This window comes from Coffea arabica, chromosome 4c (assembly GCF_036785885.1).
Source record: "Coffea arabica cultivar ET-39 chromosome 4c, Coffea Arabica ET-39 HiFi, whole genome shotgun sequence".
Taxonomy (NCBI): Eukaryota; Viridiplantae; Streptophyta; class Magnoliopsida; order Gentianales; family Rubiaceae; genus Coffea; species Coffea arabica.
In genome coordinates, this window is record NC_092316.1 from 31107904 (window position 1) to 31122705 (window position 14802).

The 14802-nt window shown below is 41.5% G+C and overlaps 1 protein-coding gene across 1 annotated transcript; it reads right to left on the minus strand.

Moving 5' to 3' along the window:
• Positions 1–9601: 9601 nt before the first annotated feature.
• LOC140004765 (uncharacterized) lies at positions 9602–14208 on the minus strand. The gene is made up of 6 exons (XM_072044910.1): positions 13707–14208; positions 12792–13224; positions 12055–12650; positions 11279–11955; positions 10436–11155; positions 9602–10342 (listed from the first exon to the last, which is right to left on the minus strand). Exons 1-6 carry the CDS (start codon positions 14206–14208, stop codon positions 9602–9604), a joined length of 3669 nt encoding a protein of 1222 aa, XP_071901011.1.
• Between the last annotated feature and the right edge of the window lie 594 nt (positions 14209–14802).

Here is a 14802-nt window from a genome sequence, read left to right on the forward strand (position 1 = left end):
ATTGAGTGAGTTGTGGCCATATTTCGAAACTGATGCAGTGAGTAAAAATCCTCTTTTGGCTAGTTGAATGGCCTAACAATGATTTGGGACTTGTTGTTTTGGAAACTTTGATGTCCGACATCTACCAAACTTTAGATTAGATGTTCCTTGGACTTTGTTTCACAAATAAACCAGATTTGGGTTGGTTGCTTTGGACAAAATGTTTAAAAAGGAAAGAAGAGCTAGAAGACAGTTTTACCTTGGGAAATTTCCTGAACTTTGATGGTTTAGTTAACTACCTTCCCGTGTGAATTTTCAAATGAAATTTGATAGAAGAGTAATCCTCATATGGAGGTTTAATTGTACAAAATTTGGTAATATTCTAAGACCATTTTGATATGCAAATGATGTCACAAAATTCGCTCATCGAATCTGGAAAACTTTTCGTTTTCTCTTAGGCAAATGGTCAAATCTGATTTGGAGAGTTTTATTTCTAGAATTTGGATGTCAATGGTCTTTAAATTGCTCAGTGGATGTTTATGAACTCTTGGTTTCAATAATGGAGAGATTTGGAACTGATTTCATGGTACAAAAAGTTTGTAAACGAAAGAAAAGTGAGAAGGTAGTTTAGCCGTGAAACTCTTCATAAACTTTGGTTGTTTTAATGACTACCTTACCGTGAGAGTTTTTGTACGAAACTTAGTAGAAATGTTGTTCACACATGGAAGATTTAGTGTACCAAGTTTGATGTATTTCTAATGCCAACTTGATGACCAAATGATATTTCGAATCTAGTTTTAAACCTGGAAAATAGCCCAACAGTCTTAACTTTTTCAGCAACTTGGAGGTACTATATCTTGGTGCTCGAAACTCCATTTCTCGTTCCGCTTGTTTTGTTATACTCTTGGATTGCAACACTAATTGATTTCCAAATTTCAAAGGTTAGTTCAAAACAAGTGAATTTTTCCGAATTTCTAAAGTTGGCCAAAAACCAACTTAAATCTGTCTTGGTAATTCAAGTTACCAACTTTGAGCCAAAATTTGAGTGCATTTCACTTACATTCGTGGAAAAGTGTCTTCTAAGAACTTTTAGTACTTTGAAAGAGGATTCCAACAGTACCAAGTTTTCCAATTTTGGACTTGTGGAGAGTGAAATATGATTTTTCAAATATTGCTTGTTAAATCTGGAATTTTCTAACTTAAAGGAAACTAAGGGTTTCAAACCCTCCATTTTCCTTCAATATCATTTGATCGTTTTACATTTGATTTCAAAGATGGAAATCAGATTTGTCTTGTATTTTAAAACCCACTTTTGAACCTCGAGTTACACGAACTCTTAGACTCGTCTCCGCGTTAATTTCTTAGATTGTACTAGTGTACAATTTTCCTCGATAATTAGAATGATTTTGAGTGGTAGTTGATTATTGTTTGCTCAGGCACTCAAGGGGACATTCAAGAGGATCTCGGAGTGGACACCTAAAACGCTTGTTTGAGAACTACTCGCTTGTTTTGACTAGGTGAGTGTTCCATATAGGAATACGTAATCGAATAAGTCTAGGACACGCTTATGTCATGATTATTAAGTGTTAAGTGCTATATGTTAAGTATTTGCCACACTCGTGCATATTTGAATAATGTATACTTGAATTACTCGACATGAAACACCTGAAGTATGTATATTTGAACTATTCGATATGAAACACTTGAAGAGTATATTTACGTGACTACTTGAACTATTCGATATGAAATGCTTAAAGAGCATACTTATGTGATTACTTGAAATACTAGATATGAAATGTTTGGAGAGCATATTTACATGATGTGTTTAAATGATTAATTATGCTATGACAGCATAAGTCGGTTGGAGTGAATCTCCTCGACTCTTACGTGGTGAAAGTGAAAAACGGCCAATGGCGGCCTATTGAAATGACATATGTCTACCAATTAACCGTAATTACTACCGTTAACCGTTTACCGTTTACCGTTTACCGTGTTTACTTACCGTTTTCTAATCTATTTGGTTACTTGCTTACTTGGTTATCTGCTTACGTGATCACCAACTTACTCGGTTACTTGACCACCTGATTACTTCATTATCATGAATCACATGTTATATGAAGCTGTCCATCATTATTAGGCGAGTGTGTACTTTACCTCACTCGACCTACTCAAATGATGAATTTTACCTTTTGTCGAATTACTTGGTTACCTGTGCATGTTGTAAGCTCTAAGCTGAACTTGGGCCCTGCCCTTGGTTACTGACCTACTCGAGCCAGGACTGGGCTCGGTCGGGTAGGTTGGAACCCTGGGCCACCGTTTCGGTATACTCGAGTATTACCACTGGAGGGATAAGGCGATGGCCAGACCGTACCGTGGGGATCAGAAGTCATAAGGTGCAGATGACCGACAGAGTTCCACTGGAACACCGTATCCTACCGTATATGTTTACCTTGTATCATGATAATTGTTTCATGCTAAAATGTCAACATGAAATCCTGAACTATGCCTGTGATATGCTCCATACCTGTTACCTGACCAATGTACTTATATCATGATACCTGTCTCATGATAAATGTCTCATACCATGATAAATGTCTCAAATTACTCGTACAATGATTATCACCTCATGATAACACGCCATTGTGTAACATTGAACCATGCATATGATATGCCCAACTTACTTGATTTATTTGAACTGTTAGAGTGTATTGGAACCTCACTGGGCTGTGTAGCTCATCCCACGTTGTGGTTTTCTATTACAGGGTTCGAGACCAAGGGTGCTCGTGAGTAGTACTAGATTGTTTTCTTTTGAAAACTTTAAGTTATATTATAACGGATGGCTATTGTACCCTTTTCCGTTGGGTTGTATTTAAGCTTGGAAGCTGCATAATTGTAAGTGTGAGATATTTGGAGTACTTTAATTATGTATTGAAGTTACTTAAAGTATTTCGAGCTTTTGAATGATGGATTGTAGTGAGTCCTGGCGAGAGCTGGACAGGCGTCCCGCGGATACCCTTTGGTTCGCCTTAGGGAGAAGTGGGGGCGTTACAAACCGGCCACGTCACTATCCGGCCAGAATCTGGCCGGATACCCGGCCGGATTCTCGGCCGGATAGGAGGCCGAGGCTAGACCCCAAAGGGGTCGAAATTCCCCTATCAATCCGGCCGGAAATCCGGCCGGAAGTTGGCCGGATTGCTTCGGCCGGATTGCCACCCGAAGCCAAAACCAAATTTTTTTCTTTTTCCCCTGCATATCCGGCCTTGTATCCGGCCAGAAACTGGCCGGATTCTGGGCAGCGTTTTGCCAAAAATTCTTTCTTCCTTCGTTTGCATACGGTACTCACATAAATACACCAAACACATAATGTAGTTCATCCAAGACTTGATAAAGACATATATGTACATGCCTTATATACATAAGAAAGGTTCAATTTACACCTCAAAGGTACACGAAGTCATATACATCAAAAGTTCAAGTTCTCGAGGAGCTTTTCAAAACTATCACTTAACTAGCTCAACTCATATCAAAACTTGTTTCCAATCATGCTCCTGTAAGGAAAACAAAACAACGGGGGTGAGCTTACGCTCGTGAGGTACCAAATGCACAATTTCATGATACAACTATTAACACATATACATAAACACCTTCATACAAACATACACATATAAAAGGATACATGTGACCCTCAAGGGCCGGTTTCCGATTGCCATACTTGATCGCACATGTTGACACTCCGTCAACCATTTAAACAATCCAAGATCCGTAGACACCACTTCGCACCATTTCCTTCCACCATTCACCCCCTATTCGGGCCCGCCGCCTCATAGTTCCAAAAGGGTAATACTCGAGTATACCACAAGGTCGAGGAGTTAACACTCCACTCGCCTATTAAGAACCCAAAGGCTCATTAACGAATCGCCCAAGCCCTTGCCAGCTCGACTCGAATAGCGGTCTAAGGGCATGAGCTCAATTTCACATTAATATTAAGGCATTGCCCCATCAAATGTCAAATCATGTATATATACCACTTCACATCCAAACAATAATGGTAAATGCAAGTAAGTGGTCAAGAGCGATCAAGTACACTCTCGACCCAAATCAAGACCTTTCAAATCACATAACAAGTATGTTCATCATATACTGGTACACTCACCAAATTTTCAAGCAAGTCACACGTTTGAATCAGGTGTAGGTCCCGGCCCACCGGTACGACCTAAAACAAGCAAATAACCATATTGAAGACTCAAACACAATTCAACGTACAAGTTTAACTTACTAATGCAAGTTGCTCAAAAGCCAATACAATGAAACATTAAGGTGTGGGATGTGAGTAAAAACCCAAAACTTATCCCTTTCTACTCAAATCCTTCTCAATACAAAACCATCTATATTTCTAACCATTTGGACGGCATAACCCCTTAATTTCTTCACATTTCCAACCTAACCACAAGCATTCAACCTGTACCAATACACTTATATATCACAATTTAGTCCATTCATCCCATTTAAGCCACAATACAAACAAATACACATCAACTACTAGCATATATACCATATATAGAAAAACCCCAATTTATACCAAAACCTAAAAACCGAAAATCCTACAAATGCTGAAATTTTCTACAATTAAACACCATTAACATATCTAGGCTCCAAATCATGCAATAAAATACCATCACAACCTAGCTAACCATGAGAAATCATATAAAACAGAAAATTCCTCAATAAATAGAAAATTTCCATAACTCAACCACAAGTCTTGAAATAACCCATAAAATGGCTTCTATAACCACTAACATGTACTAATTTCATCTCACAACCAACACATAAACATTTCCTAACTTGCTTACCTTACAAATGTGGAATACAAGGTAGAGGATAGCTTTTCTCTTCAAACAAAAACCACCAAGTAGTTCAACCCTTCCTAGCAAGCAAGTTTTGTGGAGAAATTTGAAAGATTAATGGTTGGTTTGCAAGATTTGGCCAAGAAATGAAGCAAAAGTTGAAGAGGTTTCTTTCTTTCTTTCTTCAAGGTTGGTCGGCAATGAGCAAGAGAAAAATGAGTAATTTTGGATCAATTTTTCTCTTAATAAGAAAGGTAAAGTGAAAGTCAAAAGTCCAACTTCCAATAAGATCTCAACATGTGTTTTCCAAGCTTATCCAACATCTTTGTCTTGTAAAAACTTAATTATACTAGCTAACCACTAATTAGCTCATAACACTAGGTACTAAAGCTTCCGTATAGAAAATTTCCCAAAGTCACATTTACCGGTACCGATTACCCTAGTGGGTCCCACATGCACTGTACACCTCTATAAGCACAGAAATTGACCTAAACCCAGAAAATGATGTAAAATTCATATTTTCTCATAAAATTCCCTAGAAAACCTACATATAAAATAAAACCCCAAAAATAGACTTAAAAGCCCCAAAATAAATACCCGGAAAATAAAAAAATAAATAATAAAATAAAAAAAAAATTTTTCGGGGTCTCACACTCTCTCCCCCTTAAGTAATTTCGTCCTCGAAATTTCTCACCTGAGTCAGTAAACAGCTCTGGATATTTGGTTTTCATCTCGTTTTCCATCTCCCAGGTTGCCTCCTCAACTCCGTGGTTCTTCCACAGAATTTTCACCAGGGGAATTTGTTTATTCCTCAGCTCCCTAACTTTTCTATCCAATACTTGCACAGGTTTCTCTTCATAAGTAAGGGCCTCGTCGATTTCAATCTCTTCTTGCTGAACAATGTGAGTTGGATCGGGGTGATACTTTTTGAGCATGGACACATGAAATACGTCATGAATCCGCGACAGGCTCGGCGGCAACTCAAGTCGGTATGCGACTTTTCCAACCCGTTGAAGGATCGGAAAAGGTCCTACGAATCTGGGCTGGAGTTTCTTTCCTCTGCCGGCAGTAACACTCCGTAACGGTGTAATCTTCAAGAATACTTGGTCTCCTACTTCAAACTCCAGATCCTTCCTTCGATTATCGGCGTAGCTCTTCTGGCGACTTTGGGCTGTCTGGAGTCTTTGACGGATTAACTTAATCTTTTCTTGTGCATCCTCCATCCAAGGGACAATAGTAGGGTCTAGGATCCTTTTCTCTCCCACTTCATCCCAATATATCGGTGAACGGCACTTTCGCCCATAAAGGGCTTCGTACGGTGCCATTTGGATTGATGAATGGTAGCTGTTATTATAGGCAAACTCTACTAATGTCATGTGCTGTCCCCAAGTACCCCCGAAATCTAAAATACTCGTTCGTAACATATCTTCGAGAGTCTGAATCGTCCGCTCCGACTGTCCATCCGTTTGAGGATGATAGGTAGTACTCAAATTCAACTTCGTCCCTAAGGTCTCTTGAAACTTCTGCCAAAATCTAGACACGAAACGAGGGTCTCGGTCGGAAACAATGCTCACAGGCACTCCATGCAATCTCACAATATCCTCCAGATACACTCGAGCTAACTTATCCATGGAATACTTCATATTCACAGTGTGACGCCCCGAAAAAAAAATGAGTTTGAGAACCCGGAAATTTTGTAATTTTCTAGGGTTTATTTTTTTAATCGCCCGTTTTTGTACATTTTCTTGATTAGAAAAATTCCCCAGATAAAGTTTATGAGCAAAAATAGTTTTAAAATGATTTTCCTAGTATTGGAGAGTTTTTAGAAAATTAAGAATATATAACGGACGTGGGACCCACAAGTGCGAAAAGTTCGGAAAAATTCGGCCAATTAGGTTAAATTCCGGATACTGTGGAAAATTTATCGGGTGTTAAGGGATAAGTAGAGGATGTGAATTGATTGATGTGAGAGGAAAAAGAAAAGATAAGATTGCATTTATGGAGGTGACAAGTGTCACCATTGTATTGGAAATAGCTTATGACTTACTATTCATTTTCTTGACTTTTTGACCAATTGCTTAAATATCTTAAAAATCACACAAAATTCATTCTTGTCTTCAACCTCTTGGCTGATTCTCTCTCTAGCAAAGAAGGAAGAAAAAACCTCTTCAAAGTTTGGCAATTATCTAGCTCAAATCCTCCAAAACACTTGCTTGATCTAGTTTCTACTCCATAAAACCTCTTCTTTTAGTGATAGTGAGTTGTTTGGTGAAGTTGTTTGGAAGCTTAAGGTGACAAGTAGCTCTCCCTCTTGTTTTGCTAAGGTAAGTGGTGGATGAACACCTCTCCTTCCTCTAATGATGTTCAATTCATGATTAGTGGTGTTATAAGATGCAATTTCATGGATTATTTCTTGAGTTTGGTTGAATTGGTGAAGTTTTATTATTTTTGGGGATTTTTCTGTTTTCATAGGGATATGATTGGGTGGTCATGTATGATGATTGGAAATGATGTTTAATGACTCTAGGAGGTGGAAAAAGTGATTAAGTGCAATCAATTTCTGTTTTGGAAGAAATTTCAGAAAATTAGGTTTTGTAGTTCTTCATTCTGCCCGAATTTATTGCACCATGTTAGAGGCCGAATTGGACTTTGCTCAAAACATGAAAGTTGTAGGTATTGATGATTTTGAAGTGCCTACAAAATTTCAGGTCATTTGGATTAGTGTAGAGTGAGATATGTCGATTTTACTATTGCTGTTCTGGGTTGATCAGAATGCGAAAACTGCACTTGTAATTGGCCATTTTGACTGGAATTTCTTTGGATTTGGATGTTGGTGTCTTCTGATGAAATGTATCTGGATGTCTTAGCTACCATATGCCTTTGGAATGTCGGCATTTGGACCTGTATAGACTGAGTTATAGTAATTACAGCATTATGTGATTTGTAAACCTGTTTTTGGTGTTTCCGGTTGAGTATTTGGCACATTTGACCTAGTTGTGCTAGGATTTGGAGAGAGTGGCCTTCTACATTGTTGTAGACCTATCTCTTATCTTCGAAACGGTGGGTCTTGCACCTTCTTCTGACAATCATAACGCCTTTGGTACCATTACCGCAAAATGACGTCAAAACTGTTTTTCTGGTTTTGAGCTTAAGTTTCATTTCCGGATTTTTTCCCGCTAGCTTGACTTGCACTAGTAATACTTGGAGCTTGCTGAATGGCTATGGATGAACTTGTTGTTGTGTGTGTACCTTTGGGACTGGCTGAGGAAATAATGAAGCCATGATGGCTGGAAAAGTTAGCAAATGTAGGGGAAGTGCTGTCCGAACTTTTAAAGGATTTGTTTGCATTGAGTTTGTGATCTAAGACTTGGGTTTGAGCAAGGCAATGATACATGATGGATGATTTCTGAGCCATTGAGGTGAGTGACCTCAAACTATTTCTGAAGTTCTTTATGAACCGTTTCCTGCATTATTTACTTTTAAACTGTTTCCAAAAGTTACTTTTGAACTGTTTTCTTGCATATCATGCGTACTTGCATATGAGTGTCCCTTGGTTGCTGTAATTCTTGACTTATTGGCTTGTCATTATTAATTGAAAATGTGTTAAGTACTTTCGATGATTGTTAAAACGAGTTTTCTAGGCGAGTGTATACTTTATCGCACTCGACCTAAATAAATATGAATTTTCAATGATTAATGATTAAATGCTAGTTGCGCATGATGTAAGCCTTTTGGCTGAACTGGCCACTGCCCTTCGTTACCGATCGACTCGAGCCAGAAGCGGACTCGGTCGGGCGATATGGTGACCCTGGGTGAATTTGGTATACTCGAGTATTACCTTGTAGTCCGGCTACGTCCGGATGGGTGGAGTCCGGCCAACGTCGGATGGGTGGAGTCCGGTCAACGTCCGGAAAACGGGATGAACGAATAAAAAGATGAACGAGGGTTTATTTATAAAAATGAAATTTTCAAATAATTGGAGGAATAAGGGGAAATGTCAGGGGAACGAACAAATGAATAGCTCCATGTGAGCGGTATCCTTTTAATGAATATGTTACTATCGCTTTCCATTGTAATTGTTTCTTGAATTATTGATTATTGATGGTTAATGTGTTGGCTTTGTTATGAAATTTCATGTTCGGAACCTTATTGAGATTTTAGCTCATTGAGCTTTGTGGAATTACCATGTGGTGTCATTTTCTGCTTTTGTTTTACTCTCACTGTGCAAACGTTGACCTGTAACAAAATTACATTTTTACCCCCGGTTACTTATTGAACTTCTAAAACATTACAATGATTTCACTGGCTCACGAGAGCAAAAATACGTACATCTGATTTCTGAACCATGACATCAATGAAATGAATTTTTGTGAAAACTATTTGATTACTGATTTTACTGGTTACTCACTGGGCTTTTAGCTCACCCCAAAAATGTTTTATTTCCCCCCCGACAGGGCTCAAGGCGAAGGAAGGGCTTGTTGTGCTTATTCACATGACTGGATGGCTTATATCGTGTACAGTTTAAGTTTGGATCTATTTTATGTACGAGTTGGTCTTGTATAAATATTTGAAATTGATATGGATGTAAGTATACATTCCACGATTGGAATCAGTTTCCGCTGCATTTGTGACATGTAATTATTGGAGACTTGGATGTATGTTTGTGGACCATGTGATGTATATTTGAGATTTATATTGTAATTCATTTGAGGATTGTAGTGATCGACTGAGTCCCGGCGAGAGCTGGGCAGGCGGCCCGCCGAACCCTCTGGTTCGCCTTAGGGGGAGGTGGGGCCGTCACACACAGGCAAGAAATGAGCCGACTTGGTCAATCGATCAACGATCACCCAAACGGCATCATGTCCTTTTTGAGTTCTAGGTAGTCCAGATACGAAATCCATGGTAATATGTTCCCATTTCCATTCAGGAATCTCTAGCGGTTGCAGCAATCCCGAAGGCTTCTGATGTTCAGCCTTAACTTGCTGGCACACCAGGCAGGTTTGCACGTATTGAGCTATCTCTCTCTTCATCTTGTCCCACCAGTACAATTGTCGTAAGTCACGATACATCTTGTTACTTCCTGGATGGATTGTATATTTAGATCGATGAGCCTCCTCCAAAATTTCCCTTCTCAAAGTTTCATCATCAGGTACCACTATGCGATTTCGAAATCTTAAAATCCCTTCAGAGCTCAAATTAAAATCGGAAATTTCTCCTTTCTTCACCTTTTCTACCCACTTTTGAACCATCGAATCCTTAATTTGAGCTTCCTTGATCCTTTCCAAAAACACGGACGTCACTCGGATGTTTCCAAAGGTTATCTTATTATGCTCCAGCTTTGGATTCCATTCTCCTACAACTCTCAATAATTCCCACTCTTTCACCATCAATCCAGAAATCTGAGCCTTCCGACTTAAGGCATCGGCTACCACATTAGCCTTCCCAGGATGGTAGTGAATGGTATAATCATAATCCTCTAAGAATTCCATCCAACGGCGCTGTCTCATGTTCAACTCCTTCTGGGAAAAGAGGTATTTGAGGCTTTTATGGTCAGAGTAGACTTCAAAAGTCACCCCGTACAGATAGTGTCTCCACTTTTTAAGAGCAAAGACAACTGCGGCCAGTTCAAGGTCATGAATAGGATAGTTTTGCTCATGGGTTTTCAATTTTCTGGAAGCATAAGCTATCACGTTTTGGTGTTGCATCAGTACGCACCCTAATCCCTCTTTGGAGGCGTCAGTGTAAACAGTGAAACCGTCCGGACCATTACGTAAAGCTAGAATAGGGGCCATAGTTAATCTCCGCTTCAGCTCTTGAAAGCTGGTTTCACACTTATCACTCCACAGAAATCGTCCACCCTTCTTGGTTAAATCAGTTAAGGGACTGGCAAGTTTCGAAAAGTCTTTAATAAATCGCCGGTAATAACCTGCCAACCCTAAAAAACTTCGGATCTCCGTGGGATTATCGGGTCTCTTCCACTCAGTTACTGCCTCTACCTTGGCCGGATCCACAGCAATTCCTTCTTTAGAAATCACGTGCCCCAGAAAAGAAACTTTCTCCAGCCAAAACTCACATTTATTGAATTTGGCGTACAACTGGTGCTCCCTCAGGGTTTGTAGGACCTCTTTCAGATGTTGTTCATGTTCCTCGCGGGTTTTTGAATAAACCAATATGTAGTCGATAAAAACAACGACAAATCGGTCAAGGTAAGGTTTAAAAATTCGATGCATGAGGTCCATGAAGGCAGCAGGGGCATTAGTCAGTCCAAAAGGCATCACGGCAAATTCATAATGCCCATACCGAGAATTGAAGGCAGTTTTAGGCACATCTCCCTTTTTAATCAAAAGTTGGTAATACCCCTGTCGAAGGTCTAATTTTGAAAAGACCACCGCACCTTGCAATTGGTCAAATAATTCATCAATGTGGGGTAGTGGGTACTTATTCTTGATGGTCACGTTATTCAACCCTCGGTAGTCGATACATAGTCTCAAGGTCCCGTCCTTCTTCTTAACAAAGAGAACAGGTGCCCCCCAAGGCGATCCACTCTCGTGAATAAACCCTCGCTCTAGAAGGTCTTGCAACTGTAATTTCAGCTCTTTGAGTTCCGCAGGTGCCATTCGGTAAGGAGTTTTGGAAATAGGGGAAGCCCCTGGACAAAGGTTAACTTCAAACTCAACTTCTCTTTCCGGAGGCAGATTCACTAACTCGTCAGGAAAAACATCAAGGTATTCACTCACGACTGGAACATCTTCTATTTTCAGTTTGTCAGCAGGAGTGTTAATAAGAAAAGCTAGGAACCCCTGTGCCCCTTTACTCAATAATTTCCTAGCTCGAATACCCGATATCATAGCAGATGAGGCTAGACTACCCCTCACATCTAACCTCAAAGTTGCCTCCCCAGGAATACGAAATTCAACAGTTTTCCTCTTGCAGTCCAGCTGGGCATCGTATCGAGCCAACCAATCCATGCCTAATATCACATCGTATCCCTTTATGGCTAAACTTATCAAATTCCCCAATAACTTCCGCTCACCTACCCAGATCTCACAATTTGTGTACATTTTGCTAGAAATCAAACGTTGGTCCCCCGTAGGAGTACTAACTTCTAACTCATAAGGAAGTATAACAGGGTCTATATCAATTCCACACATAAACTCGGGGTTAACAAAGGAATGGGTAGCTCCAGGGTCTATCAAAATTCTAGCTAGGCGGTGGAAGACAGGAATCGTACCTTCCACTACCTCGGCGGAATCAGGAACTGGCCGTTGCTCAATGGAGTACACCCGTGCCGGTACCTTTGGTTTGGTACTGTCTACCCGGGATTGACTTGAAGTAGCCTTAGATGTCATCGGGGTAGTTGCTCTCGCGTCACGTGCCTGGACCGGACAGTTGGCGAACCGGTGCTCCGCACTTCCGCACCGCAAACACTTATTCTGCTTCCTCCAGCAGTCGTCCTCCGTGTGATTGGGTTTCCCACAGAAGTTACACGGACCACGCGCTACAGTAGCGGAACTCCCTTGTGTGGTGCTCCTCGGCGGTCCTCGGCCTGGTTGGCTTCCTCGGGAAGAAGCCCCTCTAGCTGGACTCGAAAATCGTCCCCCTCCAGCTCCCCTTCCAAATTTAGGAGGGGGAGGGGTACTCTTATTCCCTTGAGTTGAGCTACTCCCAGCAGCTCCGCGCTTTCGATTTTGGAAGTTTCTCACCTGGAGCCTCGCATTCTCGGATCGTAAGGCCTTCTCAACAGCATCACTAAAAGTAGTGATTTGGGCAACGGCTAAATCCTTTTGAATTTCCACATTAAGCCCCTGAAGAAAATGCCTAGCCCTCCTTTGTTCGGTTAAAATGAGCTCAGGAGCAAATTTAGATAAACGTGTGAATTGGCTCTCATATTCGGCCACCGATTGCGTCCCTTGGAGTAGACGATTAAATTCGTCCTCTTTTTTCTCTTGAACCAACGGCGGAAAATACTTGGCGTTGAATTCCCGTACAAAATTCATCCAGGTCCTTGGTGTCTGTTCTCGCTCCCATTTCGTCCGGATAATGTTCCACCAAGAGCGGGCAGCACCTTCGAGTTGGAAAACTGCAAAGGTCACTTGCCTCTCTTCCGAGTAATGTAGAGCGGCGAAAATGTCTATCATCTTTTCCAACCATTGTTCGGCCACATCAGGGTCGGGCCCTCCTAGAAATTTAGGCGGAGAGAATTTTTGGAATCGTTCGAGAGCTCGATCCTCGCTCTTGACGTGATTTCCAGGGTTTCCAGGATTGCCAGGATTGCCAATTGGTGGATTAGGGTTGGGGCCCTGTTGTTGTACCACCTGGGCTAAGAGATCGGTCATCCGCTGAATAGCAGCGGCTACTTGCACGTTGGGATCGATTTGGGGTTCAGGAGTTGGTTCGGGCACTGCAGTTCCCGTACCCTGTTCAGTCGTGGGATGTCTACCCCCACGTCCGCGCCCCCGGCCACTACACGTGCCTTCCATCACTCTAGTTCAATCTATAATCAAAATATACCCATGAATATAACTTTAACACTAAAGGGCACACATCCCTGTTCTCAACAAGAAACATGGCCACAAAATCAAACAATCACTTCATAACACACTTAAACACATAACACATAGTCATAACATTTTCACTAGAATTAACCATATATACCAAAACAGTCATTCAAGTACAAATGAGGAAAGCCTCTTGCGGAATGGCCATACAAAAGTCATATACACAAAACTAGTCCACTATACAACATGACTAGATAAAGGTCCTCCCCGACCCACCATTCCGTATCCCATATATATACAAGAGTCAAAACCGTCCAAGGTGGTCTAAAAGCCAGACCCTAGCCTACCGTGGGACTAGAGGACCTACTCGCTTGGGCGGGTTCACCTCCAACTCCGCCTCCTACACTAGAGTCCTCGTCCCCACCTCCTACACTAGAGTCCTCGTCACACTCGTTCCCTACTAGGTCATCACATAGGTTCAGAATCGATCCGGCTTTCTCCTTTAGTTGTCTCGCCCTCTTGGCCGTACGTTTGTGCATCTCCTCAAGTTGCGAACACAAGTCGTCCACCCTATCTTGACCTTCACCTAGGTCATATTCCAATTCCTGAATTCGCTCAGCTTGCCTCTTGTTGGCCTCACTTAATTGATTTACTTCAGCTTCAAGCCTTGCACAATCCTTGGCCAACTCCTTCCTTTCTTTGTCCACGGCCAATACTAGAGTATTGGGATAGGCAAACCTCTGGCGGCACTCACAACGTCGAAGGCGACTAGCCGGACTCCAACGTACAGTTGACCCTCTTGGCCGGATTTGGTACCTAATCATAGGAAGTACTCCACGGCCCCGTTCCACGGTCGGTCTCTCACTAGACCCACTAGGCACGTCCATCCTACACGAAAACGCAAATAAACTTAACACCCTTAAGAAAATAATCACATACAAGTCCCAAGTCAAGAAATTTCTAACAAGCCCAGGTTAATCTAAACCTGGCTCTGATACCACTTGTGACGACCCCATCTTCCCCTAAGGCGAACCAGAGGGGTCGACGGACCGCCTGCCCAGCTCTCGCCAGGACTACGGGTCGCAAACAAATCGAATTTCGTTTAATATATAAAGGAAAATTCAACAAAGTGAACGATTTATCCCATTATCTTGTTCCTATAACCATAATATCATTATGCAAGAAAGTATAGCGCTCGAGCACTTCAGTCGGACAAGAAAACGAAAAACGAAAATTTGCCGCGGATGAACAGTAACCGGCCACGTCACTATCCGGCCAGAATCTGGCCGGATAGGAGGCCGAGGCTAGACCCCAAAGGGGTCGAAATTCCCCTGTCAATCCGGCCGGAAATCCGGCCGGAAGTTGGCCGGATTGCTTCGGCCGGATTGCCACCCGAAGCCAAAACCAAATTTTTTTCTTTTTCCCCTGCATATCCGGCCTTGTATCCGGCCAGAAACTGGCCGGATTCTGGGCAGCGTTTT

Bases quoted from the DNA above. Each gene is read 5' to 3' on its own strand.
- LOC140004765 (XM_072044910.1), bottom strand. From the start codon at position 14,208: ATGGACGTGCCTAGTGGGTCTAGTGAGAGACCGACCGTGGAACGGGGC. The intron at 11,956-12,054 runs GTACGATTCCTG...GAATTGATATAG, and splicing joins TTCCGCCGAGGTAGTGGAAG to ACCCTGTTATACTTCCTTAT. The intron at 11,156-11,278 runs GTGACCATCAAG...TTGATTAAAAAG, and splicing joins ACTACCGAGGGTTGAATAAC to GGAGATGTGCCTAAAACTGC.